The 25,882-nt window shown below is 41.1% G+C and overlaps 6 protein-coding genes and 1 long non-coding RNA gene across 8 annotated transcripts; 5 read left to right on the top strand and 2 right to left on the bottom strand.

Annotated features, from left to right (window-relative positions):
- Positions 1 to 1,358: 1,358 nt before the first annotated feature.
- Positions 1,359 to 4,923, top strand: LOC129599238 (uncharacterized). The gene is made up of 9 exons (XM_055497419.1): positions 1,359 to 1,601; positions 1,674 to 1,868; positions 1,958 to 2,146; positions 2,225 to 2,337; positions 2,796 to 2,904; positions 2,979 to 3,233; positions 3,382 to 3,541; positions 3,607 to 3,715; positions 3,861 to 4,923. The coding sequence occupies exons 1-9, from the start codon at positions 1,588 to 1,590 to the stop codon at positions 4,694 to 4,696; spliced, it is 1,980 nt and encodes a 659-aa protein (XP_055353394.1). The 5' UTR covers positions 1,359 to 1,587; the 3' UTR covers positions 4,697 to 4,923.
- A 20-nt stretch (positions 4,924 to 4,943) lies between these two features.
- On the bottom strand, positions 4,944 to 12,181 carry LOC129599237 (mitochondrial 10-formyltetrahydrofolate dehydrogenase-like). Its single transcript, XM_055497418.1, has 17 exons — positions 12,021 to 12,181; positions 11,796 to 11,943; positions 11,502 to 11,736; positions 11,124 to 11,289; positions 10,147 to 10,341; positions 9,952 to 10,086; positions 9,649 to 9,777; positions 9,346 to 9,573; positions 8,740 to 9,209; positions 8,632 to 8,660; positions 8,498 to 8,574; positions 8,323 to 8,383; positions 7,946 to 8,166; positions 6,039 to 6,211; positions 5,681 to 5,878; positions 5,417 to 5,616; positions 4,944 to 5,352 (listed from the first exon to the last, which is right to left on the bottom strand). The coding sequence occupies exons 1-17, from the start codon at positions 12,108 to 12,110 to the stop codon at positions 5,297 to 5,299; spliced, it is 2,811 nt and encodes a 936-aa protein (XP_055353393.1). The 5' UTR covers positions 12,111 to 12,181; the 3' UTR covers positions 4,944 to 5,296.
- Positions 12,182 to 14,082: 1,901 nt separating this feature from the next.
- Positions 14,083 to 16,799, top strand: LOC129599239 (uncharacterized). Its single transcript, XM_055497421.1, has 5 exons — positions 14,083 to 15,081; positions 15,292 to 15,524; positions 15,924 to 16,089; positions 16,173 to 16,311; positions 16,391 to 16,799. The coding sequence occupies exons 1-5, from the start codon at positions 14,552 to 14,554 to the stop codon at positions 16,436 to 16,438; spliced, it is 1,116 nt and encodes a 371-aa protein (XP_055353396.1). The 5' UTR covers positions 14,083 to 14,551; the 3' UTR covers positions 16,439 to 16,799.
- Positions 16,800 to 17,193: 394 nt separating this feature from the next.
- Positions 17,194 to 18,264, top strand: LOC129599217 (uncharacterized). The gene is made up of 3 exons (XR_008691892.1): positions 17,194 to 17,402; positions 17,940 to 18,048; positions 18,207 to 18,264. It is a non-coding gene; the product is annotated as an uncharacterized LOC129599217 (long non-coding RNA).
- A 75-nt stretch (positions 18,265 to 18,339) lies between these two features.
- LOC129599215 (vacuolar protein sorting-associated protein 4-like) lies at positions 18,340 to 20,140 on the top strand. The gene has a single exon (XM_055497386.1). The coding sequence runs from the start codon at positions 18,340 to 18,342 to the stop codon at positions 19,654 to 19,656; it is 1,317 nt and encodes a 438-aa protein (XP_055353361.1). The 3' UTR covers positions 19,657 to 20,140.
- Positions 20,141 to 20,159: 19 nt separating this feature from the next.
- On the bottom strand, positions 20,160 to 21,415 carry LOC129599216 (protein transport protein Sec61 subunit beta-like). 2 transcript variants are annotated; one of them, XM_055497388.1, is made up of 5 exons: positions 21,211 to 21,415; positions 21,079 to 21,122; positions 20,858 to 20,955; positions 20,619 to 20,726; positions 20,160 to 20,442 (listed from the first exon to the last, which is right to left on the bottom strand). In XM_055497388.1, exons 2-5 carry the CDS (start codon positions 21,082 to 21,084, stop codon positions 20,355 to 20,357), a joined length of 300 nt encoding a protein of 99 aa, XP_055353363.1. In that variant the 5' UTR covers positions 21,085 to 21,122; positions 21,211 to 21,415; the 3' UTR covers positions 20,160 to 20,354. The 2 variants fall into 2 exon arrangements, with proteins under 2 accessions (XP_055353363.1, XP_055353362.1); XM_055497387.1 differs by having other exon boundaries at positions 21,233 to 21,412.
- Positions 21,416 to 22,375: 960 nt separating this feature from the next.
- On the top strand, positions 22,376 to 25,272 carry LOC129599219 (uncharacterized). The gene is given in 6 exon segments (XM_055497390.1): positions 22,376 to 22,920; positions 23,126 to 23,260; positions 23,390 to 23,513; positions 23,967 to 24,100; positions 24,339 to 24,588; positions 24,591 to 25,272. Coding segments are annotated over 6 exon segments (957 nt in total). The 5' UTR covers positions 22,376 to 22,842; the 3' UTR covers positions 24,827 to 25,272.
- The last annotated feature ends 610 nt before the right edge of the window (positions 25,273 to 25,882 follow it).

Raw genomic sequence — 25,882 nt, 5'->3', positions numbered from 1 at the left:
GCGCCATCAGATTACACCGCGAAAAGAGAGTGGCCTGGAAGCGAAGGCGCCGGCACTTTCTCAGGGCGGCAACGATCGAGACAGCACACAGGCACGAAACGTATTGTGCAATGTTCGGTGTATCGTTATAGCGACATCGAAGTTCCCATATTTTTTCTGCGTCGATACTTGGTCGGTTATGCATAAATTTATGCTGTTGGCTGTTGCAGTTAAAAGCGTTGACTTAAGTTCAGTTTATCCAGTGTACTAAGTAAGCTCCTAAGTCCTAAGTCTGCATACGTAAAAACTGGCAAATTCTGAAATAATAGCAGGGTACACTAATCACACTTGCATTTTATAGAGTTGTTTACTTTGATTAACGTTAAATATCACACACTCCACATCATAGCACTACCAGTCCGAGTATTTAACTAAGTATCATTCTATTTTATTGTACGATCTTAAATCACCTTATTCCGGTCGGAGATGGTTGCTCAGAAAATACCCTGCATACTTGCAATTCGAAAAAGCACTACTTCAGAGATACCAGACAGCGACAATCTTTTTAGGAAATAAAATATAATGCAGCAGAACACAAATGCGAGCTAGACTACCAATCTATTAGACTACTACTACCAACTAGACTACTACTATATGTTCTTCTGCCATTTTACCCTTGATAAAAATAGCTTAACTATAATTTAGTATTGTTATTTCCGTTTTAATGATATGCGGTGCCTGTTAGCCAACTTGTCGAATTAATTCATTGTTTGCTATGTAGACTATATTACAGATGTAGTAAGTCACTGATTACGTAACTACAATAGTACAAACAGTGGTTGTACATACAAGAATTAAATTATAATATTTATCACTTATAATTATTATATATGCGGTTACTCAATTTTTAGGGTACATAATGGCCCTTTAGCATCGTTCTGTGTTTATCGTTAGTACTGGAGCTTTTCTGCAAGGGCTTTTTTAACAATTTCACTAATTTTTGTGCTTGACTCAAAGAAACCGGAATGCCAAATGGCAACGGAAGGTACAATGCTTTATAATCATTCAATTTATTTCTTTAATTAAAAATCCTTCATACCATTCCCTTTCTTTGGGGAAAATTTAAAACTAAAAATTAACTGGAGAATGATTTGGAGAAAATTGGTCTTTAATTGGAGAAAGCACCATTTTAAAGCAGTCACGAAGACGTTCCAAGGGGGCCGATCGACAAGTTACCAAGTTCAATAGGTAACGTAAATAAAATTTCACCGCTCTTTCTTCAAAGGCGGCCGCACTACCAGTAAACCTTTACTACTCCAACAAGTAGTAAGCGACTTTACACTGGCGAAAATTTAATCACACTGCACTGTATAATTTTTTTATTTTGCATAAAATTAAATTTTGAATAACTGGTAACTTGTTTCAAGTGAATAATAATCACTATCCGTATGATTTATGGGTGCTGTAATTTATACGATACTACAGAAGAACTCAGTTCCTTATCGTGTGGCACTAGTGGCCAGTCTGAGAGAAACGAGAAAGCATCATCTGCGAAGCCTGCCTGCCACCACGCACGTCGACGTCAGTTTGTCGCTAATTTGGCCTTGAATGGCCGACTTGAAGTAAACTCTTCGCTCCTCATAAATCCCCGTGAACTGATCGATATTTTGTGTCATAATCCAAAGTCTTTGCAGTCAAGAAGATAATTCGCAGCCGCCGGGGCTGCTGAATGATGGCTTCACGGCTCGCACTGGAACGATCACAGAACCACGTTTTGTTCGGTCCTTCTCGCAGCCCAGTGGGAATAGCCTGGATTACATCCATCGCAACACCGTGAAGAAAATGCAGAAATTCTACCGCCGCTCTTCCATACCGAAAGACGAAGCGAGGTAAAAGGTGCAGCTTGCTCGAACACCTGATCAAGAGGTAACCTAAACTGGATTGTCGAAAATTGATTCTTTTCCCTTCGTGCGAGCAGAATACACTCCTTGTTGCCGACCATTCGGGATGCTGCTTCCAAGTTGTACGAACTGTGCACGTGCACTCCAAAAATTCGCGGCCAGGTGCGTCCGGCCACGGAGAGTGATGAAGAGTTTTTCACGTGCCTCGGCGATCTCTTCCGCTGCTATCGCTGGCTGGCAGCCAACGCGGACCACTACGATTTCAAGTACGAATAGTCGAATACATTGCAATCTGCAGTGTTCTTCCGCTATTGTTATTCACGAGCTGGGTGCTGTACGAATAGATCAAAGGAAACCTACGTGAAAACTACGCTGATGCGTCTGCGCCAGGGCGTCGATGTAATTGAGCGAATTGTTCCCCTGATTGATCCTTCTCTCGCGGATCCGTGGATAAAAGGTTCGTTAAATATTGCCGCTGGCAGCAAGCTCAATGAGCAAGCTTGTTCTAGTCTATGTCGCCACTGGCACATGTTTGGATCCCTACTGAAATGTTGAGCTAAGTAAATAGTGTTGTTTTGTAATGGAGGAGGGTGTAGTGTAGTGGCGAAGAAATGCCAGGTTAAGTATTGGCCTACCGGTATACGTGAGGAGATAATTAATTCTGCTGCTTTTCTTAAACAACGGTTTAGTTTGACTGTTATCAAGGAAAGTGCTACGGCTGTGTTAAGCGCGTTACCTTTTAAGCCAAGGGTGGATAGAGATTTTGGTTGTGTTTTAATGCTTCAGTTGTGCTGTCAAGTAGTGTACCCGAGCTTGCACTTTACTTTATTTGGATAGCTGGTGTCTGTTAAAGTTCATTTTATGTTTCATGCCCAAATTTTTAATTATTTTACGTTTTTTTTTCTGTTATAACAGTGACAGTTCGAGATTCCATGGCCTGTGGAGTCCAGGTGATAGCCAACTGTGTCCGACAGGATCCGGAGATACAAAACGTGGTATGGTCGGAATTCTTCGAAGTAATTGGGTGAGTGTTTTTGAGCTTTCGTTGGGATTTTCCACTTTGGAGCTTGGAGATCACATTTTCTGTGCGTTTTTAAGATCTCTCATTATCTTGGAGGAAGACAAACTCTTAAATTATATTTCCGCGGCCATTGTCAATTGTGCCACGGAGCAACGCATTGAGCAGATCGTGGATCGCGGCTATGCGGCACGGATATTTGAACGCATTTCTGTGTTTGGAGCACGGGAAGATTCCATGGTCGCATTTGAAGCAGTATTTGATTTGGCTGGTTACCTTCTTCAGTGCCCGTTGGTGGCTCAACGGGATTTCGATTTATTGCCATTAAGCGCAAAGTGAGTGGGACCAAAATCATTTCTAATTTAACGCCTGGTGACTTTTAAAAATTTGCGATAATAATTTGTTTGAATTTGATAAATAGTTAGTTCATAACCATTTTAGCTAAAGCTTTACGTAATTTAGTTAAGAGCTATATTCTTGTAGGTGTGCAATATTGGATTTACTCAGCAGCATGTTTACGTTGAATGGTCGCGGCACAAGTCCATGTATTCCACAATTCTGGCCAGAGAAAATTGCGCATGAATTTATTACAAGTTCACGATGTTTGATGCGGTTGAAAGATATTAGCACGCAGGCGGATGAGGTATTTTTTTTATCTTTGGTTAGCCGTCTTTCGCGTGGGTTATTAAATTGGTTCTGCTGTTGCAGGAATGTGAACTGGTGTTGAAAACTTTGGATATGCTCGGTAACGTCACATCCAGTGAAGAATCACGAAAAGCATTTGTGGATAGCGCTGCTCTACTTGATTGCACTATAGGTAATGCCGCCATCGCACAGCTGTATGTTGTCTTTTTAACATACAGAGTTTGTCAGGATGTGGAGTACCACAGACAAATAAATAACCTAACATATATTAACTTTAAGTTATGATAAGTTAATCGATTGAGCTGTGATTGTTTTAGACGCTTTTATCGAAGTGGACACTGCCGGAAAGGCGGCACCCAACCAATTCTCTCCCGTTGAAAAGTTGGCCGATGTCAAACCCCAGGATCTCATTACCCCGGCTCGTGGCTTAAAAAGCAGACTTCTTCGTCTCCTGGCCAATCTGGTCTATAATAACCCTGATCTAGAGAAGCGCGCTGCAGAGCGTAATCTTCTCCAGCATCTCAAGGAGAATGCCCGCATCGACTACCGTAACCCCTACATACAGCAGTGGGCTATCCTGGCAATCCGTAATCTCCAATTCAGTGCAGCATTTGATGAACTGCGCAAAGAACACGATCGTCAGGATGCATCGCCGGTTCCCGGTGTGGCGCATTCACTGGATGGTGATGGCATTGCCATGAGTTATGAGCGGAAACATTCTGAGGGATTGGGTATACACCGTTATCGCCCGATTCACAGCGAGACCGTAGAGGCACTGGATTTGCATATCAGCCACAGCGAGTCGGGACTGTATGATCATCGCCATCGTCGGCCGGTCCGGAAGGCCGGACATCATTTACGGGTGGGCAAAAAACACAGTAGTAGTAAGAAGCCATTGAAAACAGACCAAGAAACGCAGACGATGGAGTGGTACGGAAATTCAACTTCGGTATCTAGTGATTGTTCGGTGGCGGATCGGTTTGTCTCAGATTCGCCCAGTACGGTTATCGGTATTCCCGATGAAAATGCCGGGTTCGATCAGACCGACTTGGTGAGGAGTCTGTCCAAGACACAGATTAATGAAGAGAGGATCAATCGGTGGCAGACTGACCAGATGGAGCAGGAAAGGAGGCCCCGCCATCAGAGTCATTGAGGGGGATTATTTATATAATCATGCGAAAAAACATTGTTTTTAAAACTTTTTCTTTGAGAGACGGTTTTGATGGTTTCCTGTTTGCTGATCTGATTTTGCTGGTTTTATTGTGTTATAGTGTGGTTTGTTGCTTCCTGGTTGTATTTTTTGTTTCCTTTGCAGTGATACAGTGTTAATAACATTCCGTTTTTTGAGAAAAATGAAAGTAAAGGTTGGTATAAGCGCAATTCAAGCTTTTGGTACAGTACAGACTACCGAGTACCTTTACGAATAATCCAGTTCATGTCTGTTCTCGCACAAAACGTAAAATTAATAACATGCAACAATCCCTGCATGTCCGAGAATTTCACTAATCTAAAAACTACCAAACAACATTAGACTGACGAAACTGATATTACACCACTTTTAAAAACCGGTGTCGCCAAAAGACTGAATGAAAACTAATTCAAAAATCTGTAATTCTAAGCCGGCAAAAGTGCCATATCATTCTTCGTTCTGCTATCCAACTCTGCACCGGGTAAGCACAACCAAGGTCCACAAATCAGAAAAACGGAATACACCACAATTCTACACTGTAAAATCTTTCCACCGAATCCATTTTCAGTATTCTATGGTAATCGCTTTCGTCTGCAGATATTCATTAATGGCTTCGCGACCTGCAAAAAGGCTTGCAGCTAGCGGAAAGAACAGATATCAATTTGTCATAGTATCCCAACGCACCTAAATCCTTTCCGAATCCGGACATTTTGAATCCTCCAAACGGCACGGCTACATCTGTCTTGTTGTAAGTGTTGACAAAAACTGTTCCAGCGTGAAGATTGTCCGCCATGCGCAAGGCCTTGCTCACATCTCTTGTGAATACACCTCCAGCCAAACCATACCGTGTAGCATTAGCACGTTTGGTCACACCATCCACATCGCTGCAAAATGCGCATTCACTTAAACGAGCTCGAGAAATGTGGTTCATTCTTATTAATTTTATACCCGTTCATAAATTTGGACACGACCATGACCGGGCCAAAAGATTCTTCCTGAGCAATGTACATGTGGTCCTCCACGTCGGCAAAAACTGTCGGCTCCATGAAGTAGCCTTTCCTGTCTACTCGTTTACCGCCATATAGAAGCCGTGCACCTTCTTTGACACCTTGGTCGCAGTAGCTGAGCAATTTTTCCAAGTGAGCTCTAGAATGGGAATATTATTATAAAACGAAAAAGAAGGCTGTTATGGGTAAAAGTATCTTACATCAATTCCATAAATGCAATGGTTAGTGGTTATTTCGCTTAAACATATTTAAATCACCAAATTAACAGAGGCCAAATCCCAAAAGGGAGAGAAACTCACTTGTGGTTTTGCGGTCCGTGCGACACAGATCGATCCAATGGATCCCCAATCTTTATCTTTTTTACTTCATCCACAATACGTTTCAGAAATTCGTCATAAATATCCTCTTCGATAAATAGCCGTCCCGCAGCAATACAGTTTTCGCCTTTATTGAAGAAAACGCTTTGAAGGCCCTGCAAACAAAAAGGAATATTATATCGCCATACTAGCAATAACGTCTACCAAACAAATTATGAAAACGTATTATGAAAACTGTGTGTTTACATTGCGAACAGCCTTGTCCAAGTCGCAATCCGAGAAGATAATTAATGGAGACTTTCCACCGAGTTCGTATTATGAATTATGAATCGTATTATAACTAGGTGTACGCTCTCTCTGTCGCGCAAAGCAGGCCTCGCATGGGTTCGCACTGTAGAAAGTTTATCGTTTAACTGTAACTACGAACTGTCTTAAACTTAAAACTAAGGACTAACTAAGTTACAGAACCGCCTATGTATTCTACAGAAGCATAGCGGCTACCCAGTAGTTTTTTAGCGCATTCGGTGTTTAATGTACCGATTGCAGTTGTCCAGGGTCTAAATTTTAGAGTTTTTTTATGGCATTTTATTTTTATGGCATTTTGTGGCCGCGTTTAAAAGCCTGCAAAAGCGAAATACGATCAATTGAAAAACTTCCCGCAGTTACCCAGCATATAAGTGTAAGTAACACTTCAAACAAACTTTAATTTTTGGAAGATTACGAAAAGTAAAAAGTTTGTTGTATTAATGCTAAATTTAAGCAGTAAGGTGCGAAAGTATCCAATTAAACCAATTTCTGCGAACGCATACATAGAGTAACCGAAAATTATATCTCGTACGAGATAACTAAGTACACCTAATCTACTGAATTCAAAGTACTGTACAGTACTTTGTACAGTACTTTGAAAAACATAGTCTCGCAACGCTTTACTCAGTTGGTAGCCGATAAAACATGTATCGGTATCTTTCCCGGTCCTTGTGCACAGTCCACTAGTTGTGCTTCTTTCTGTCTTTACCGCATGCATTACATTATATTTACATATCAAGTAAAGCCTGGTAGAATTCTAAATATCACGGCACAAATTAAGGCTCTTTTTTTGCATTCCGCATAATGGTTTTCGTTGCATTTAGTTTTACGAATTTTGTTTTTCTGTTTGAAAATTAATAACTTTTATGCAGAAAGTTTCACTTGCTGCTCCGCGGGCTCCGCCCGCGCCGCAGCTCGGCGTCGCCTGCGGCTCCGCCTTCGGTGGACGGTGGGTGTTTTAATAATTATAAGAAACTTAATAGCCTGTTTCGCGTTTATTCACCACGGTCCAAATGACAGCGTCAATAAAACAAATCATAGGAACATTTGTCCCAGTTCGCGCGAGCTGCTGGAAGGGGCAATTGTCTAAATCAGTTCTAAGTTGCCTTTCGGAATTCTACACTCAAGCGCTAAAAAGAAGGGCGCTGCCTGGCGACTGTAAATGTATGACTTTATAAGTTGGCCCAGTCAGGTAACCATAAGCTTGTGGTAAGCCAAATGTGACAGTGCATTCTCCGTAGACCGCTATGTTAACTTCAGAGTCCCAGATCTTCCCTATTTCCGGTCAGATCAGGCTCATTAACGAACTCGACCTCAGTTTTGGATCATTCTATCATCGTGCAAAATTTGAGAAGGATAGCGGAAATCCTTCGAAAGTTATCGTGTACACACACACACACACAAACACTCGACTTTTTGGCCAGCTGAGTATAGAAGGCCTCGCTTCGCTCGGCCAATTATGAATCGTCATGAATAATCGTTATGAATCGTTATGAATAATTATGAATTATGAATTATTCGTATTATGAATTATGAATCGTATTATGAGTTCGTATTTCGTATTATGAAAACTGTGTGTTTACATTGCGAACAGCCTTGTCCAAGTCGCAATCCGAGAAGATAATTAATGGAGACTTTCCACCGAGTTCCAGTGAGACTTTTTTCAAGTGAGGTTCTGCGCAGCTCTTCATTATGTGTTGGCCAATCGGGGTAGAGCCAGTAAAGCCGATCTTCCGAATGTCAGGATGATCAATAATGGCTTGTCCGCAGACGCGGCCATCTCCCGGCAAAATGTTGATAACACCTGGTTGTATAGGGCACTGTTTGATAAATCGCATAGACCATCCCATTTCACACAAATATTTATTGATTCGCCGTACCGGTTCGAAAGTCTGAGTTCTTCTTTAAATCAATGTAAAAAAAATTAAAAAAAAAACACTCCACAAATTCGATCACTAACCTGGAGGAAATCCTGCCCGTACAGTAAGCTCAGCTAATTTCAAGGCCGTGAGTGAAGAAACCTGAATATCCCAGAAAAATTTTTATTCGGACAGAAATAAAACGCCAATCAGATTTTGTACAAAAACATTATCAGTACTGTAATCACAAACCAATATAATGAGAAATTAACGCACCTGTGCTGGTTTCAATACCACCGTATTTCCAGCAGCAAGACAGGCAGCCATCTTCCAGCTAATCATCATTAAAGGATCTGAAAAACAAACGCATGTTCTCCCAGGTCTAAAATGAACAGCAAAACAGTACTTACAATTCCATGGTGTGATAATGCCACAAACCCTATTGAAACAGAAGACAGTAAATAAATCTGTCGCAGTCGAACCGTAAGAGCCACAATTAATTTCATGCAGTTCAGTACCCAATGGGCTCCTTTTTTGTGATGGATAAATTCCTGTTCGGCCTTGCTTGGTTTAGCGGGATGGTATCTCCCTGAATCTTATCGGTCCAGCCGGCAAAATATCGGAAAGTGTCTATCGACATGCCAATGTGGGTTTTCAGTGCTAACGTATACACCGCGCCGGAATCCAGAGATTCAATTGTGGCTAGTTCATCCTTGTGCTTCTCCATCAGATCCGCCAATCTGTACATAAGTGCACCGCGATCCCGGGCGTTCATTCGACTCCATTCTCCATGCTCGAAAGCTTCCTTGGCCGCACCCACCGCAATATCCACGTCTTCCTTGTTTGCAAATGAGATTGTGCAAAGAGTAGTTTCATCCGCTGGACAAATAACCGGGTCAGTTTTTCCCGATACGGAGGGAACAAACTGATTGTTTATGAACAACTCGTGAGGGATGATGAGCTCCATCTTGTTGGCTTGAATTTTAACCTAACAAAAAAGTCACGTCTATGGGTTGACTAATTGATAAGTAATATAACTACCTCCGGTTATTATTACACGCGTTGAGACAGTCAGATTTTATTATATCAGAATGTAATATAAAAAATACATAAAATTGGCTTACATGGTTGAATTCGAAAGTAGACGATCCAGAGTCGCGCGATTTCAGTACCGCACACGAGACAAAACTGTCGAATGTGGGGTTCATATAAACATCATCATTTTGCAACGCTACATCCGTGGTGTGCTTAAGTTCTTCAACAAGGCGAACCACATCCATTGAGCCTCCTCCTGCTTTAAAGAAGTTTGTATCCTGTGTTATTTTTTGGCTTAATATAGATTCCCAGATTTCCTGAGATGCAAAAAACGATCATATTAGCAAGTATCAGCAGCAAATCACGCCTTATTTCTCAGTTTTTTTGCTAACCGAAATGATGCGTTTGAGGTTCAACTCCTGAGGCGATAATTCCGTCAAAGAAATCGATGTATCTGCTGCGCCGTACTTGGATGCCGAAATCATTCGTCCATCTTCCAATACAAGTTGTTTAACATTAATCTGGAAATGGGTAACATATAGTCAGAGAGAAAGAATCAAATGCGCAGCTTCGTTCTATTATACTCTAATTTTGTTAAAAATTGGGAACAATACGTACACAAAATGTTCGCTGCGCTTTGTACACTATCTCACTCTGAAACAATGTGAAAATCGCATCTAGAAAGACATAATTACCGCTTTCCCGTCTGAACCAAACAAAAGCAGCCCGCCATCGTGCACAATAGCGCCTTTTTTTATCCCGTCCATCCCGACTTCTTTGCCTTTGGGTACGTCTCGGCGCCACATTTCGGATCCATATAGCGTAATAACCTGATTTAATAATTCAACTAAAGCTACTGCTTCCGTTACAACAGCGATGTGTCGACGTACTTTGCCATCGATCTTCGTCCATGCTCCCGGAACTTTATCGGTACCGCGGATAAGATTGTGGATTTCCCAGGCCGTCTTGTCAAAATTCACTTCACAGTCTTGTTTCTTGACAATTGGTTCGTAAGAGGCGCCTTTTTCCGGTTGGACCACTCTGGGTGGGTGTTCGCTCGTCGCAATCAGCTGCACCGCTTCGTACTGAAAATCAAAGCAAAAATATTATTTCAAAAGAAAACATTTAAAAAATTGCAATAAATTAAAGCAAAACAAAATCAGTAACAGCAACAGCAAACTCAGACAAATACTGTAAAACGGCGCAGCTTTTTGAAAACCATTTCCAAATACACTCACAATTCATTTCTAAAGTCGCAGTTCTTTAGTCTTATTAATTTCAGCACTAAAACGCAAGACCGCTACCGACATCAAACTCCAAAACCCACAGATTATATCGAAAACACGAAAACCAAAGACACATGATTTCCGTGATATACTAAAGATAAAGTACACACTTCAGCAAAACCATGCCAAGTTAGTGCACTTTGAAGCCTGAATATCCGGCTTCAGAGAGCTTTTTGCTGCACGTCACGTGTATCGTTCAAAAACAGCTGAATTTACTATTTTACCCTTAATCTTAAAATTTTAAAAGTTACCGTCCCAAGAGCCAAATGCCAGTGCCACAATACAACCACAATACAGTTGAAATAACACTTACTTGAGTACTTTTTATTTATTGCGCCTGCAGTTTACGTATTACAATAAAAAATGTAGCAACATACAATCAAAGCTGCTATAAACTAAACTGCTATGGTTGCTAAACTTGAAAAAGTAAAACACTTTGTAAAACCTAACAAAATACCAAACTGTAATATGACTGTCATTAAATTCCGAGCGAGTCAAGTCCGATGTTTTTGAACAAATTTGTCTCGCCGGGAATCTACTGACCAATATAACACAGTTTACAAAACTGAATCTGAATTTACCATTGCTTTAATCCCTTCCGGAAATAAAAACCGATTATACAATGTGTCCACCGTATCGTTCTCCTGCACTTCGCACTCCTTTTGCAGCAGTATCGGTCCCGTATCCAAGCCATCATCAGCCCAGAAAACTGTCAGTCCAGCTTTTTTATCCCCATGCATCAGTGTCCTTCAGAAAAATACATAATTGTTTACCGTGCTCTGGCTCTGTATGAAACAGAAATATCAAATGAATTATTAATTGAGAAAAGTTTACAATAATCAATAATATCGCTTTGCAAAATCTGGCGCTTTACGGCTTTACCAAAACTTATATGCCGACGAGAATTTTTGAAATACCATAGAAAATTCAAAAGTCCGATCATGACCATAAATTTTTACCAGTTAATCGATGATGCTCCACGATGCTTTGGCAAGAGAGATGGATGGTAAATAATACTTTGGTACTTGGGATACTGAATAATATCCATAGGAATGAACTGCGAGCAGAATGGCAAGACATTCAGTTCCGCTCCGAGGGATTTGTAGTTGTCGAAAACCTCCTTCAGCACTTGATTCTTCTCTCGCCATCTTTTCTGCTTGAAAACTTTCGTCCCGTCCTGAGCGGCAGCTAAAGCTACAAAAAGCAAATCGCTATACCAAAAAACTGGCGCACCGAGAAGCGCCAATACACACCGAGTGGATCAGCTCGTCCATGTGCATCATCAGGCACGGTAAAAACACCAACGATTTCATGGCCATTTTTCCGTAATGTTTTGTACACTTCTGCTCCGAAGAGGCTTTGACCGATAATTGCGATCTTCATGCTGCGTGCTGCGGTATGCTAAATTATGGCAAAAAGATGCTTGTAATGAAGTATCGAAGCAACAGTTGGATGAACAGTATGCTAAATGCGTTTACCTGAAGTGCTATAGTGCGGTGAAACTGGCGACGATGAGCCAACGAAGTTGCAGAACTTGGAAAGAACACTCGCAGGGAACATTTTATCATTTTAAAAACAACTTGGCTATTAACTACCACTGCGACGGCAGTGCGAAAAGATCTAATCTGCGGTTTTATCAGTAGATCATTCACGACGAGCGTGCCAACTTAAAAACACATGCCGTGGCTGTTTCATATTTCTGCAAAAAAGTTTCCTGTGGTCACTCCTGCTATCCACGGTACGAGCATCAGGTGCGAGTGTTTTCGTGTACAGTAAACGTAAGCGTTATGAGTCACTACGTTAATGATTAACGTAACTGGCCCTTCTCTGGTGGCAGCCTGGAGAAGTGGCTGCTACGGCGCATACCGCGCGAACAACAGTAATTATAAATAGTTAAGTTTTGAAGGAAGCTGATACGACAGGAAACAGGCGACGGAGTACTCGTATCTACGCCAGCGAATCAGCATTGAAATCCAACGCGGGAACGCGACCTCCGTCATGGGAACAGCACCATCGGCTAATTTGGACGAAACGTTTACGCCCGCCTGTTTCCGTAGTCGACTGCGGCTGTGTGTATAATCAGTTCGGCTAGTACAAATCTTACTTTTCCTTGAAAGTCGTAACTGTATTGTATCGCCAATCTGAATAAAAGTGTAAAAAATCTAATAAAAAATTAAATTTTTAAAGGTAAGTACATGAATAAGTGGCAGTTCCTTCATCTTTTAACAATTTTACAACATCACTACCTTTAAGTGAGCTTTTGCTGTTGTAAAAATTTATGATCCCCATTTAACTTTAACACTAATTTCAGCATTTGACACCACCTTTAAATTTAACACGTTCACAATTTTAATAACCATCTTTTTTACTGTTCTTACAGTATTCAGTATAAATATTTACTCTAAATCTGATATAATATTGTAACAGTAGCCTATCTGGCTGCTGTTCTAGTGGGGTGGCGATCAGCCTTTACCACGATTATGCGGCTGTTGGTATGAAAGGTGGCACGACCGGCAACGATGCTGGCCGAGGACGCTCTTACAGACGTAACGCAATTACACAGGTGGCTCCGATTGGGACGACGCTAGTTCATCCCAAGCGGTCAAACGCAGCAACGTAACTCAAGGCATCTTTAACGACAAGGGAATCAAGAACGCGACAAGGTTGTAAGCAAGGGTTTTAGCAAGAGGAACAATCAAGTAGATGCAAGCTGTAGCAAGCAAGTGTCAAGACTGAATTCTAGAAATTCATAAGAAAGGAAACTAGCCGGTAAAGTGGACAAATTCATAACGCGATGGAATGATTCATCATAACTAGGCGGTCTTACCGTTCGTACAAATACTATCGCTACAATATGTTTGAAGGTTGTTCTTTCGGGTGTTCTACTCTAGATTCTGTCTGTCGAAGTTTGTCGCTTTGTAAAACTCACCCTAGGCTTCCTTGCTTTATGACTTTAACATGTAAATTTGGTATGTATTATATATGACAAGAGCCGAAAGGTCATCGTAGGTAGTGCAGCCTGACGCGCTCTTTTGACTGTTCGCTTCCATTACATTTTCCACGGCTCGTACAGGCTCGCGCAAAAGTCACCTTTGTCACTGTGTTCCTGAACCCCTTGCCCTGTTTTTCGGAATTACAGACAAGTATTATTGCGAAATTTCAAATAGGTAAGTCAGGCATTAATTCTACAATGCAGCAGTTCTTTTTAAAAATTCAGTACGTATCCACGCATTAAAGCCTAGGTAAGCCAAAGGTCATTAACTGCTGTCCAACAATTGTAAATACCAATAAGTTAATAATATTAAAGAAATATTTACCTATATACTGCTGTACACAGTGTACTACCCGTTGAATATGCATATATTAATTTTCGCATTAGACAAAAATATACAGCTATTTAAGTACCACGGGGTGTTCTAATGGCGCATGCTTAGTTCCAGTGATAACCTAAGGGCATACAGTGTGATATTCAATGAATAATGCTGCAAAGTAGATTTCTGTGCAGGAAAGAAACTGCCGACGGGTAGCCATAAAACAGGCAAAGCAAAATAACATCAGAAAAGCGAGACTTTCGGTTTAGGTAACACGGCGTATGGCTACTTTCGAAGTGATTTGATTCACTGAATTCCTGTATTTTTTTGCCACTAGTAGAGACATACTGTATCTGTATTCTGTTCAATTGATTCTTTAATTTTAACGCTTGTCAACAGCGCACAAAGGCTTCGATAGCCATTACTATTTAGTATTTACACTTACTCAAGTATACTTTTGTTCCGTGATATTTTTTAGTATATTTTTGTTGTTTGTGTAGCCTGCCGCTCATAGTCTCCTCTTATACATCTAGTCACTTACCTGTAAATTCCTTGTGAAAATTAATTGCAATAATAATATATTTGCATTAGTCAAGATTTGCTACAATCAAAATCTCAAGTTTAGTTGCATACGCATTTATAACCGACACGATCGTGTTGGCGACATTCACCGTCAGCTTTGATCATTGCATCAAGCCATGGCTCATATTTGCTTCCTTATTTTCCTAATTCTTATCCATTACTCTGCCGCGGCTATGAATAAAGGCTTGCATGGAATGTATACCAATTTTGACTACCTTCCTTCCGATACGAGATTCGCTGATCAAGGAACGGCTCCTGTTTTCGACACCGATTCAACAGCTGTTCGGGAGACACTAGACAAACTTTTTCCCATCATACGCAAAATCGGTCCGCGTCCGGCGCCAAGTGCTCATAGTTCCGACTTGTCACCGATGTCGCGCGTCGACGTCTCTCCAGCAGACAACGATGCCGAATTATCAACGAAATTTTTCAACGATCTACTGGCAAACTATTCTTCCTTTAAGTATATCCCTATGCGCCACATTATAACAACTTCAGGGAAAACGACGCAGTTTCCCGTATCGGTCGATGCTTGTCAGCTGGCCCGCTGGAATTTTGAACTGCCATTAACCAGAATTCCCAATGCCATTTTGCAGATTGTTGCCGACAAAACCCAATGGCCAAAAGACCTAAATCAGCAAAAAAAGTATACTACTTATTATGGTTGACAGTTACTTCAAAGCCCATGCAATATGTTGGATGGTCGTAATAATCACTATTTCACACAGAAATGTTATTGAGCAAAATTTCAATCCTGTTTCTATATTTACATATGTTTTCTATTCATCTAATCTAAACATTTCTATATTTACATATGTTTTCTATTTATCTAATCTACTCACATTCCAAATTCTAGTACTATGGCCCAGCTGCTTAACGCGTTACTGCTGGGAATCGGCTCCCACTACGCACGCGCCAAGGAAGACTATTCCTACTACGACTTCTTCACGCTGTCCGGTCAAGATCCATCAGGATCGGCAGTCAATTCAGCCGAGTGTGATTCTGCTCTGGAATACTCTTACAGGATGTCCGTGCAGGCCCTTTTATATGTATACAATTTAACTGTGACGGCTCCAGTTTATTTGGAAAGTAAGTAAAAGGACAAAAGTATTCGAGAATAAAATGGTGGCAATATACCGGTATACATTGTAATTTTTTATATACTAAGATAACTAAAAAGACGACGCCGGGGATGTGATTAATATGATAAATAGACTCCAATAATATATTGTGTACAAATCAATAAATCTTTGGCATGCAACCCATATTAAACATTTTTGACTAATCAAACACAATGTCATGCTTTCTTCGCGTAAACTGTATTATGCACAAGTAATAATTTATAATAACACTTTAATAATACACGCTGCATGCAGCCGGATTAAGTGTTATAATTAATAAATTGTGTTGCAATTTGTTATTGTGTTGCACTTCAGCTTTCAATTCTTTTAATTTGACCTGCAGCTGAGACTTTCAAAACGCTTGCAGGTTTAGTGAATGCCGCTGGGGGATGTTTAATCCAACCTGATAAAACTACACTGGGAGATTATCCTCCAACAGAGCGGTTACCGTGTTTAGATTATGCATTCGATGCTGCCCAACTACTGAGATTGACAAATAGCTTTTCTGTTTTTGGTGCAAACGAATTATGCAGGTAAATTCGTCATTGGAAAAGAAAAATTTGTAGTTCATTAAAAAAACGTTGACTTGCCAACTAATATAGGGTAACCCTTGCAGCTCTCGTCTGACACCGCCTCTCAGTACCTGCTTAACGGGATCGGCGGCGTACGATGGTTGTGGAGGGGATAGCTTGGTTGCTCTTTCCATCTTCGCCCGGAGTTTCTATTTGTGTTCCAGAATTTTTCCCCGTCAAGCGGTGCGTGACAGCAGCAGAATAATGAATGTCTGAACTTTTATTGAAATTATTTCATCACATCACATAAACTTTTCTGCAGCTGGATGACCTTGTTACTGCCAGAAGCAATAGAACCGGATCTGCTTAACCGGCCAAAACAGTGTCAAATTCTTATGAGAGTCGTCCGGAAGGGGGAGATGTACCACGCGTACGGAATCAATATGGAATATAGTGAAATCGAATGCGGAACATGTGTTGGTTAAATTTGCACTTACATAATTTGCACTTATTTAGTGATTTGCATAGGGCTTTATTATTACACACAAGTTAACTGCACAACTAGTGTGGACAATGACCATTGCATGGTGTTCGCAACAAATATCTTGGTGGAACCTCAGTAATTGTTCTAACCATACATTTTGTGACAATCTGGCATAGCCCATAGGCCATAACAAAAAAGTGTGGATTCGTTGCGGAAGTGAACATGTACAACCACAGAACATACCGTATCCTATTAAATGTCATGCATACCGCAGCTGTACGGGTAGCTGCACGGCATACGGTACATACGTAAATCGGGCATGCGAATACATGCACTGGGCGATCGCGAGTGGTTCAATGTTTGAAACTTGTAATTTTGTAAGTTACTGAAAGCCACTCCCTTGGAGATTGGGAATATTTGGATGAAGAAGTAATGAATAAACTTAGGGAAGCCGAAATCATGTAATTATGTATGTTCGCATCATCGCATGGAAGTTCGCAACGAAAAATTAATAAGTGACAAAATAATAATCATGCACAAAAGTGTCAGCATGCCGTTATCATTTCTGGTATTACGCATGACGTAGTTGGATTATGACTCACAAAATATATGTATGACTACTATCCCACAAGTTACAGTGAGAACCCATAGCCCAGCAGTAAACTGGCTTGCACTGCCTTTCAAATTGTGTATTTCTTTAACTTAGAAAACAGTGTGGGCCGAAAATCCGAGAGAAGTTTAAGAATACCTTGGAGACATTTTGGAATCCATCTTCCCAATCTTGGACTGTGTATTAGGGAGTGAATGATACAAGATTCTATAGTTATCAAGGAATTCACGAAAGAAAATTGTGAGTCACAGTGAGTGTTCCCATTTTTTGATTCCGTAAATAATGTTGTACCATGGTCTATCTGCTTTTTGGCATTTTTCCGTCAGGCCTGCACACTGTTGCAGGACCTATACACTATAATAAAAACAGAAAGTGAGACTTTCTGTATAAGAGTGTATACGGCTTGTTTCTTGCACGGTCTATGGGGAAATCTGTAACCAAAATGTTACACCCCTGTGATTGGCACAAGCTAGGGGTGTGGTTTACGGTATGCCAGTTAATACGGGCATACTGCATAGTCAGCATAGCTGTCGCTAGAATGGTTGGGCTAATAGCCTAATAATTATAGAAGTATTCCATGTGGTTTGTATCCAGTTCCCGTTTATCCCGATTATTTCCCTTTCCCATCCAGGCCTGACGGAGCTATTTCCGTAGGAAATGTCACTTTAGTGTTTTGGTCTATAGTTTCAGGCTTAGTAAGTTGGCAGTAACTTTATTGTAATAACAGAAATGCTAGAATCGAGTCCATAGTTTTACTCTTTCTGTGTTTCATTGCAGAATCTCAGTAGATCTCCACTTGTGGTGAAGTCTGTCTACCTCACGTTTATTCTGAGACTGTCGACATTTTGTGCTGCGGAACTGATCTCACAATTGCATGAATTGAAAGGTACTGTACTGCCTCTTTATTCTCAAGTCACACTGACATAGTTTGTGGAAAGTCTTTGTGCGTCATTTGACGAGTTTGTGGACATGAAGAAGAGCCTTCAGTACCTGTAATGTTGCCATTGTCAGGTGACAGCGTTTTATTCAAGATTTTGCTTTTAGGTTTGTGATATCCATAACAGTTTGGACTGTGCTTATTAAAAAAACAACTGAAAGGTATCTTATTTTGTGGCTGAATTTTTCGGTTAATCGTCAGCGCACCTGTATACTTGTTATGGCAGGAATTAGAAAAAGAATGGCGGCAGGAGGAGCGATACAGAAGGCCATCGATCTGGTTACTCGCGCAACGGAAGAAGACAAGAAAAAGAATTACTCGGAAGCATTGCGTCTGTATCAGCACGGTGTAGAGTATTTTCTGCACGCCATTAAGTACGAGACAAATGGCGACAAGGCCAAAGAATCAATTCGAGCAAAGTGTACCGAATACTTGGAGAGAGCTGAAAAGCTGAAGGAATATCTGAAAAAGGACAACAAAAAGAAGGCTGTCCCCGCTGGAGATCCGGGCTCAAATAAGGATGATAAGGACAAAGAGGATGACGATGAGGATTCGGAATATAAGAAACTGACAAAAGGCCTGGAAGGTAAAGTGCTCGTGGAGAAGCCGGATATTAAATGGGACGATGTGGCCGGCCTGGAACTGGCCAAAGAATCCCTCAAGGAAGCCGTCATTTTGCCCATTAAATTTCCCCATTTATTCACTGGGAAACGCACCCCGTGGAAAGGTATTCTCCTCTTTGGCCCCCCGGGAACGGGTAAATCCTACCTAGCCAAAGCTGTCGCCTCCGAGGCCAACAAATCCACCTTCATTTCCGTATCCAGTGCTGACCTGGTCAGCAAATGGCTGGGTGAGTCAGAGAAGCTGGTCAAGGGCTTGTTCGAGCTGGCCAGGGCCAAGAAGCCTTCCATCATCTTTATTGACGAGATTGACTCACTCTGCAGCTCGAGAAGTGACAATGAGTCGGAATCAGCACGCCGTATCAAGACCGAATTTCTCGTGCAGATGCAGGGCGTGGGTAACAATTCGGAAGGTATCCTTGTTTTGGGCGCCACGAATATTCCATGGGTATTGGATGCCGCTATTCGGCGTCGTTTCGAGAAGAGAATTTACATTCCGCTGCCGGATGAGGGAGCCCGTACCGATATTTTCAAGTTGAACATGGGTAACACCAAGTGCGACTTGTCAGAAGGCGACTTCCGTCAGCTGGGCGCTATGACCGATAGGTATTCTGGAGCGGATATCAGCATTGTGTGTCGGGATGCCCTTATGCAGCCCGTGCGTAAAGTACAAACCGCTACTCATTTTAAGAAAGTTAAAGGACCCTCGCCCGGTGATCCGAATAAAATTGTCGATTTGTATGCACCATGCAGTCCGGGAGAAAGAGGCGCCGTTGAAATGACGTTCCTGGATGTTCCCGGAGATCAGTTGTTGGAGCCGCATATCACAATGAACGACATGGTGCGCTCCATTTCCCAAACCAAACCCGCCGTGACCAGCCATGATTTGCTGAAACTTGAAGAATTCACCAGCGAATACGGGCAGGAAGGATCTTGAGCCAGGGTGGACAAACTGTTTCTTATAATTTTTTATTATGTTTCGGCTATGAAATTCTGCGGATTGTGATACGTGTCAGAGGACTTGCGGGTAATCAGATGACAGCTGGTAAGCTTTCCTCTAATTGTCGCTTTAACACGATTTAATGCTTCTACCGCTTGTTCTCTTTAGTGTGGCTCTTTCTGCATGATTTTTTTCATATTACTGTTTTTGTTAGTTTCAGAAATATTGCGCAGTTTGACGTAGAGCTCGTTAGTTACGTACGTTTTCCAGTATGGCGTTCTGCTGTATTTTAAAATTATGAATTTTAGCGGCGGTTAAATACATTCTGACTTGCGTAATATTGTCAAAACTGCGGTTAACACACCTCTATTGGCATTTTCCATTGCTGAAATTAATATTCCGTCAAAATTTTGTATTTTTTTCTGGCCATTGATAATCAACTCAGGAAAATGCCATCCGGCTTAAATATCTGATTTATCAAGCTGTAGACGCCGGCAATATTTTGTCCGCATATATTATTGTACAACTATAACACCGAAAAACATGAGAGACCACAAAATGGTGGTACTAATTATGGATCAGCTCAAATAAAATATCATTCAAATCAGTTAAAACCCGCTGTTAAAACCATGAAACGCATAGGTTAACTCGAGTGTACAAAATCGAATGTTAAAACCTGCACAACAGAAAACCTTTCATCCACGGGAATATTTGCCCCAAATATGCAAAACAAAAACTGATGCGATGAAGAGTAGGCTCATGACTAAGACTGGAACGGGTCCACTGCAAAAAAAGAGAGCAGTGAGTAACACCTCTATGCCCTATGGTGATACCACAGAAAGTGACAGAAACGACGTGCAGATTTAAAAAATTCTGAACGATAGTTTATCAAGTATACGTTGTACTAATTGTTACATTCGGTGGCAATATCAGCGACGTATTGCGAAAAAACAACTTACACTCGCACTCCGGGAGAATCATCAGAGTAAAATCGCCACATGCCACTGGAACCAGCATTTGCAGTTCGCGTTGTACGTGTTCCAGCTGTTCCGGAGCCGCCCGTCTTCCTACAACCACATCAACTATTACGTACCTATCGTGGATAACGGTTTACCATAGCGCTATCAGCAAGTACACATAAGATCACACTATGAAATTGTTCTAAACCTCAAGCGGACAAGCCTGTGTAACCATTTACCTAGCTCTGCCTGCATCTCCGGCTCCTGCTTTGCCACCTGCGGGACGAGTGCCTCCACGCGGAGAGGCTCCAACAGTGGTAGAACTGGCTGGTTTCACCTATTAATAATATATGCGTTTCACAAAGCGAAAAACACGTTCAACTCTTCCGCACATGCAGGAAATCAGACGAAAGCTTTCCTGAAGAATCCAGTGGGTATTAGAAAACTCATATACACTTACCGCCATTTTTTCCGGACGGAAAGCAAATCCACGAGTTCAAGACCCTATGGGAGCAAAATCTCAATTATAAAGCAGAACGGAGTAGCAGCGGAAGTCTCCACCACGATGTTATAAATGCAAATTTCTACTAACTCAAACAATAATCACGTTTTACCCAAGGGCCAAAGCACTTGTTCCAAATCGAACAATGCAACAGATCTCGATATATTAAAGCCTCTTTGCAATCGTAATTGATTTTTTAAAAGGAGAATACGAACATAAATATATTTAAATGCCGCGAAACTTGGATAATTTTGCACAATGATAAGCTGCTACGTAAACGCTGGTCTTAAAGACAAGTTAAAGTCAAGGAAATTCGTGCGTACGCGGTGGAACCACAAGAGTTTCGACGTGTTCATTGGTACGATTGGCTGAAATTTAAAACAGCTACCATACCCAAATGTTATTAAGCCACACCCCATAGTTGCTATCATCGTCACTGCAAGGATTTGCTTTGTAACTAGAAAAACTTTTCGCTGTCGCGAAGCCAGATTTTACTTGCATACATATCGTCATTTTCCAAATTCTGATTGAACTTAAAACTTATATAAAAAAATAATTTCGTCCTTATATTAAGATATCGCAGCTGCTTCAAGGATATGTGTAGTTATTAATGCTTTACTAGGACGAGTAAAAGGCATTTAATTTGCTGGCAATGAAGCCGGCGGAAGTCGGATGTTAACAGTTAACAGCAACACGATGTTTGTTGTATTTTTCTGGGGTTGGATGTTTTATAGCACAGGTCGACCATACCTAATTGTATAGAGCACTCCACCATCGCACAGGATTAATCAGAAGTGTGGACTTCAAATAAAATCAGCTAGAGAAATGCGCGGCAAGCAACATTAACATCCAAAGCAAACTCCACCTTTATCGTTATAGTTTAGAATTTTATTGTCCTTTGTTGTTTGACCGGAAATCAAAGGGCATACCGAACGCCGCGTGTTTTTAATTAAAAAAAATGAGTTATGTGTTATAAAATAATTCTATAAGATAATATGGCATATTTAATTATGTGAATTTCTGTAAAATATATACAGATACGTAAAGAACTGTGTTGATATTATTATGCATAGCACTGCCTTTTTTCTGTTATAATTTTCTAATTAACTTGTCTTCTATTCACAATTAACAATAAGACCTGTACATAAATTTTTAATGTTTGTTCCATGATGGTAAAGGCTGCCCACACAATCTTGATAGAAATCTGTAGTTAATTTTATCAGTGTGATCTCTTCCTTCAGTGACCACGAGATTACCTATAATCAGAACGCAAAAGTTTCTGCTGTAGCGTCTGCATACTATGTACTGTAATGTGTTTGTATTTGGAACTACGAGATTTTGCATTGTGTCTAACCGCGTTGATTGCGCCTGTAGCTAAAATTTTGGCCTGCCACATAGATTCCTAATTAAAACTTTTTTTGAAAAATAAAACTCTTGGTCGTCTTTCTACAGTAGCTAGTGTACAACCGTTTCTCGGCCTATTCTGCTTCCTAAAAATTTACTCTATAGTGCAAAATGCATGCACTATATGGTTAACGCTGGCTCGGACCTTAAATCCGTCTTGTATAACTGCAAAAAATAACTACTCTTGATGAGAAGACGAGACCGGCTGAGACCTCACCAAAGCAAAAATTCCGACGAAGTTAACTTACCGGCAACACGATCATTCCAACAGCAACTGACCACCAAAATTTGTGACCTCGGATTTGTAAATTCCTCGCAATGACGATAACAATTGTGCCGGAGTGGTACGCCGATTTACTACGTCATTTGGAAATTTTCTTTCCCGACACGCTTCCAGTGGGTACTCGATAGTCGATATAACTGATTTTGAGTAATCGGTATTGTAATGGTAGCAGCATATACGATCTGCTTAACAAAAGCTTTTCCGTAATAGTTCTAGATCGTACTGTTTTTTTATTGGACGAATACAATACAAATACAGGTGTTTTAATTAAGTAAGGAATGAAAAACTGCAGGATTGCTATGAGGCTTTATTTTTTAGTTATATAATCTCGTCTGGGGAAAATTCAACAAAGATTTGCCGTGGAACGGTATTGAATTCGTTGCAGACCGGTGGCCTCAACCTCGCGTTGTGTTGTGCAGACCGCTACAGGAAGTTCTCCGATGCGGCAGACGGGTGCGTATGGTCATGGTGTGCAAATTACACCCAGAGTAAACCAAATTACATCTTTAAATAAAAATTTTGAGATTAATTCCCTACTGTGATCAGTTTTAAGCACTTCGTCCTGCAGCCTTTCTATTTTAGGGATACGCATGCAGACAAGTTTGTCCTTATACTATTACGATTTGGTCATCAGATGACAACATTCTCCGTGAAATGCTGCAACACCATAAAACAATTGAGTGGGACCAAGAGATAATGTTTCACGGTTAGCACTAATTACAATGGAGAAAAATTGAACTAATAACTCAATCAGATTAAGTATCAAAGCATTAATTAATAATCATGGACAACCATGCGCATCTGTAGAAGTATGCTGTATGCACATGCGTAAAAAGAAGCTTCCGGTACGCTGAGCATTTTTTACCGTATCTGCTGTATGCGTTATTATTTTATAGAAGTACATTATTAATATCTGGCATTTTTCGGATATTCGTATAACTGAAATTAGCTGTACTGAATCGTACTGGTGGGGGAATATGGAAACTTACAAAACGAAAAATCCGCATCCCCCACCAGTTCATTCCTTTTTCAGATATGTACGAAAGGAAATTTGCCGGTCGCGGTGCCTACAACAGTTACTGGTGGCGGTGCCTCCCGAGATATTCTTGCATTCTACTTATAATTAATTATTTGCTAGGGATGTTTTTTATTTTTCCAGGCTTATCGTGTCCTTCTCCATTGGAAACAGTTAATGTGGTCTGCCAGAATCTCGGGAGCACCACTGGTAGCGACGAATCGTGGTGCACGGATGTCTACGAGCTGAAAAGTGAAAACCTACCTGTTTGCTCGACGTGAGTAAAACCACTACTCGACGTACTACTCTAATAATGACGAGAAGATTTCAGCTTCCAGTAGAGCCCAATGAAACAATGGTTGTCATTATTAATATTTAATAATAATGAGCATATGAATATAATTATATAGTATAAGTATCTTCGCTCAACACTTGCCGGCCGGCGAATATTTCACCGTCCGTACTCATTAACTGTGTGAAAATACTCGTCAAATGTTCACTCTTCATGTACTTTAGGATCTTCCTTCTGGATTTGTTTTAACAACATTGACGCAAAAATATGCAGACCAGATAAACAGCGAATGGTATTACGGAGGAGGTACAGCGACAAGAGAGTATCTGCTAGATATTCTGGATCCCAACCGGAAGAATTACCCGAGCGCCGCTGTTGTGGAAACTGCATCGGGCCGCGCGGTGTCGTACATTCTGTATGAAGCGGAAGGAAATTTTGCATTGGGTTACACCGATCCTGACTATCGGAATAAAGGATTTTTCGGATTGTGAATTATTCACTGGCCAAAACCATGTTTGCAAGGGGCCGCAAGATCATCTACGTGCAGGTGGCTGCTGACAATGATGCTTCACGGAACACATACATGAAATTGGGAGGAAAACGAATAAACAATTGGAAACAGCATTGGTTATTGTACACTCCTCATTCCCTCAATCCACAAGATACTTGCTACCATGTGCTGAATTTTGTGAAAGCATCCCAGAGCAATTAACCGCTAACTAACCATAAATCGCCCCCGTATATATCCTTGGCACGACTCCTCGTAGTAATGCTGGTTTTATTCTTGTAAATGTCACTTCCTGCAACGTATTGTAGGCACTCGCTGCGCTTCCGATGATTCCATCGTCAGTTTTTGCACTAACGGAAAATTGTATAAAGTATCCAACTGCTGTATGTATTCTTGCTTTATGGATACTGGCCCTTGTGCTTTATTCTTCGCGTGATGGTTTAACATTTACTGTATGTATTTGAAGTTTTAATTGTTAGATAGTCTGAAGGCGCTTTTGCTTTGTTCCTCCCGCGTTGGAGTTTGCCTTACAATGTTATTATTCGTGCTAAAGATTCGTGATGCTGAATACATAAACGCGGCCTTTGTTTTGTGCGTATCAGCCTATGCCTACAGTACGTGCTCCTGTTAGAAGAAAAACCTAAGACCTGCAGTGCGATTTTATGACGGCAAGCCCCCGCTGCGAAAGTTAAATTATTAATATTTAATAATTATTATATCGTAATCTTATCAGTACACACCATCTGTCATACTGAGTGACTCATACACACACACATACACACACACCGGCTCATGTGGAAACAACCTGTTTGCACAAAACAACGGCTGACCGGCTGAGTCACCACACTGCCTCTGTACACAACCACGCTGGCCGGCAACACTGGCATTAGCCAGCAACACCGCTGGTACCGCCGGTTATATCACATACCCCTCCAATACCCCCCTCCAATGATACAAGACACCGTTCAACACTGGCCGGCAACACTGGCACTAGCCAGCAACACCACACAGGCACTGGCCAGTCTAAACACTGACAAGTGACCAGTGTAAACAATAAACTGGTCAATCGCCTGCCGCGCTAGCACACACACACACACTTACACACGCTGCTTGTGCGTGTAATAATTGCACATGTTTAAAATTTAAACAAGCTAACGGCTGGCTGCCTGAGCTGTATAGCGCGGCGGGTTTTATTGCCACCGAAAGTGATGTATTAACCTCTTTAGAACACACTTATTATAATAATGAAATCTACAGTAT

This window comes from Paramacrobiotus metropolitanus, unplaced genomic scaffold (assembly GCF_019649055.1).
Source record: "Paramacrobiotus metropolitanus isolate TYO unplaced genomic scaffold, Prichtersi_v1.0 Parri_scaffold0000140, whole genome shotgun sequence".
NCBI classification, from domain to species: domain Eukaryota; kingdom Metazoa; phylum Tardigrada; class Eutardigrada; order Parachela; family Macrobiotidae; genus Paramacrobiotus; species Paramacrobiotus metropolitanus.
This window is presented reverse-complemented; position numbering and strand designations above follow the sequence as displayed.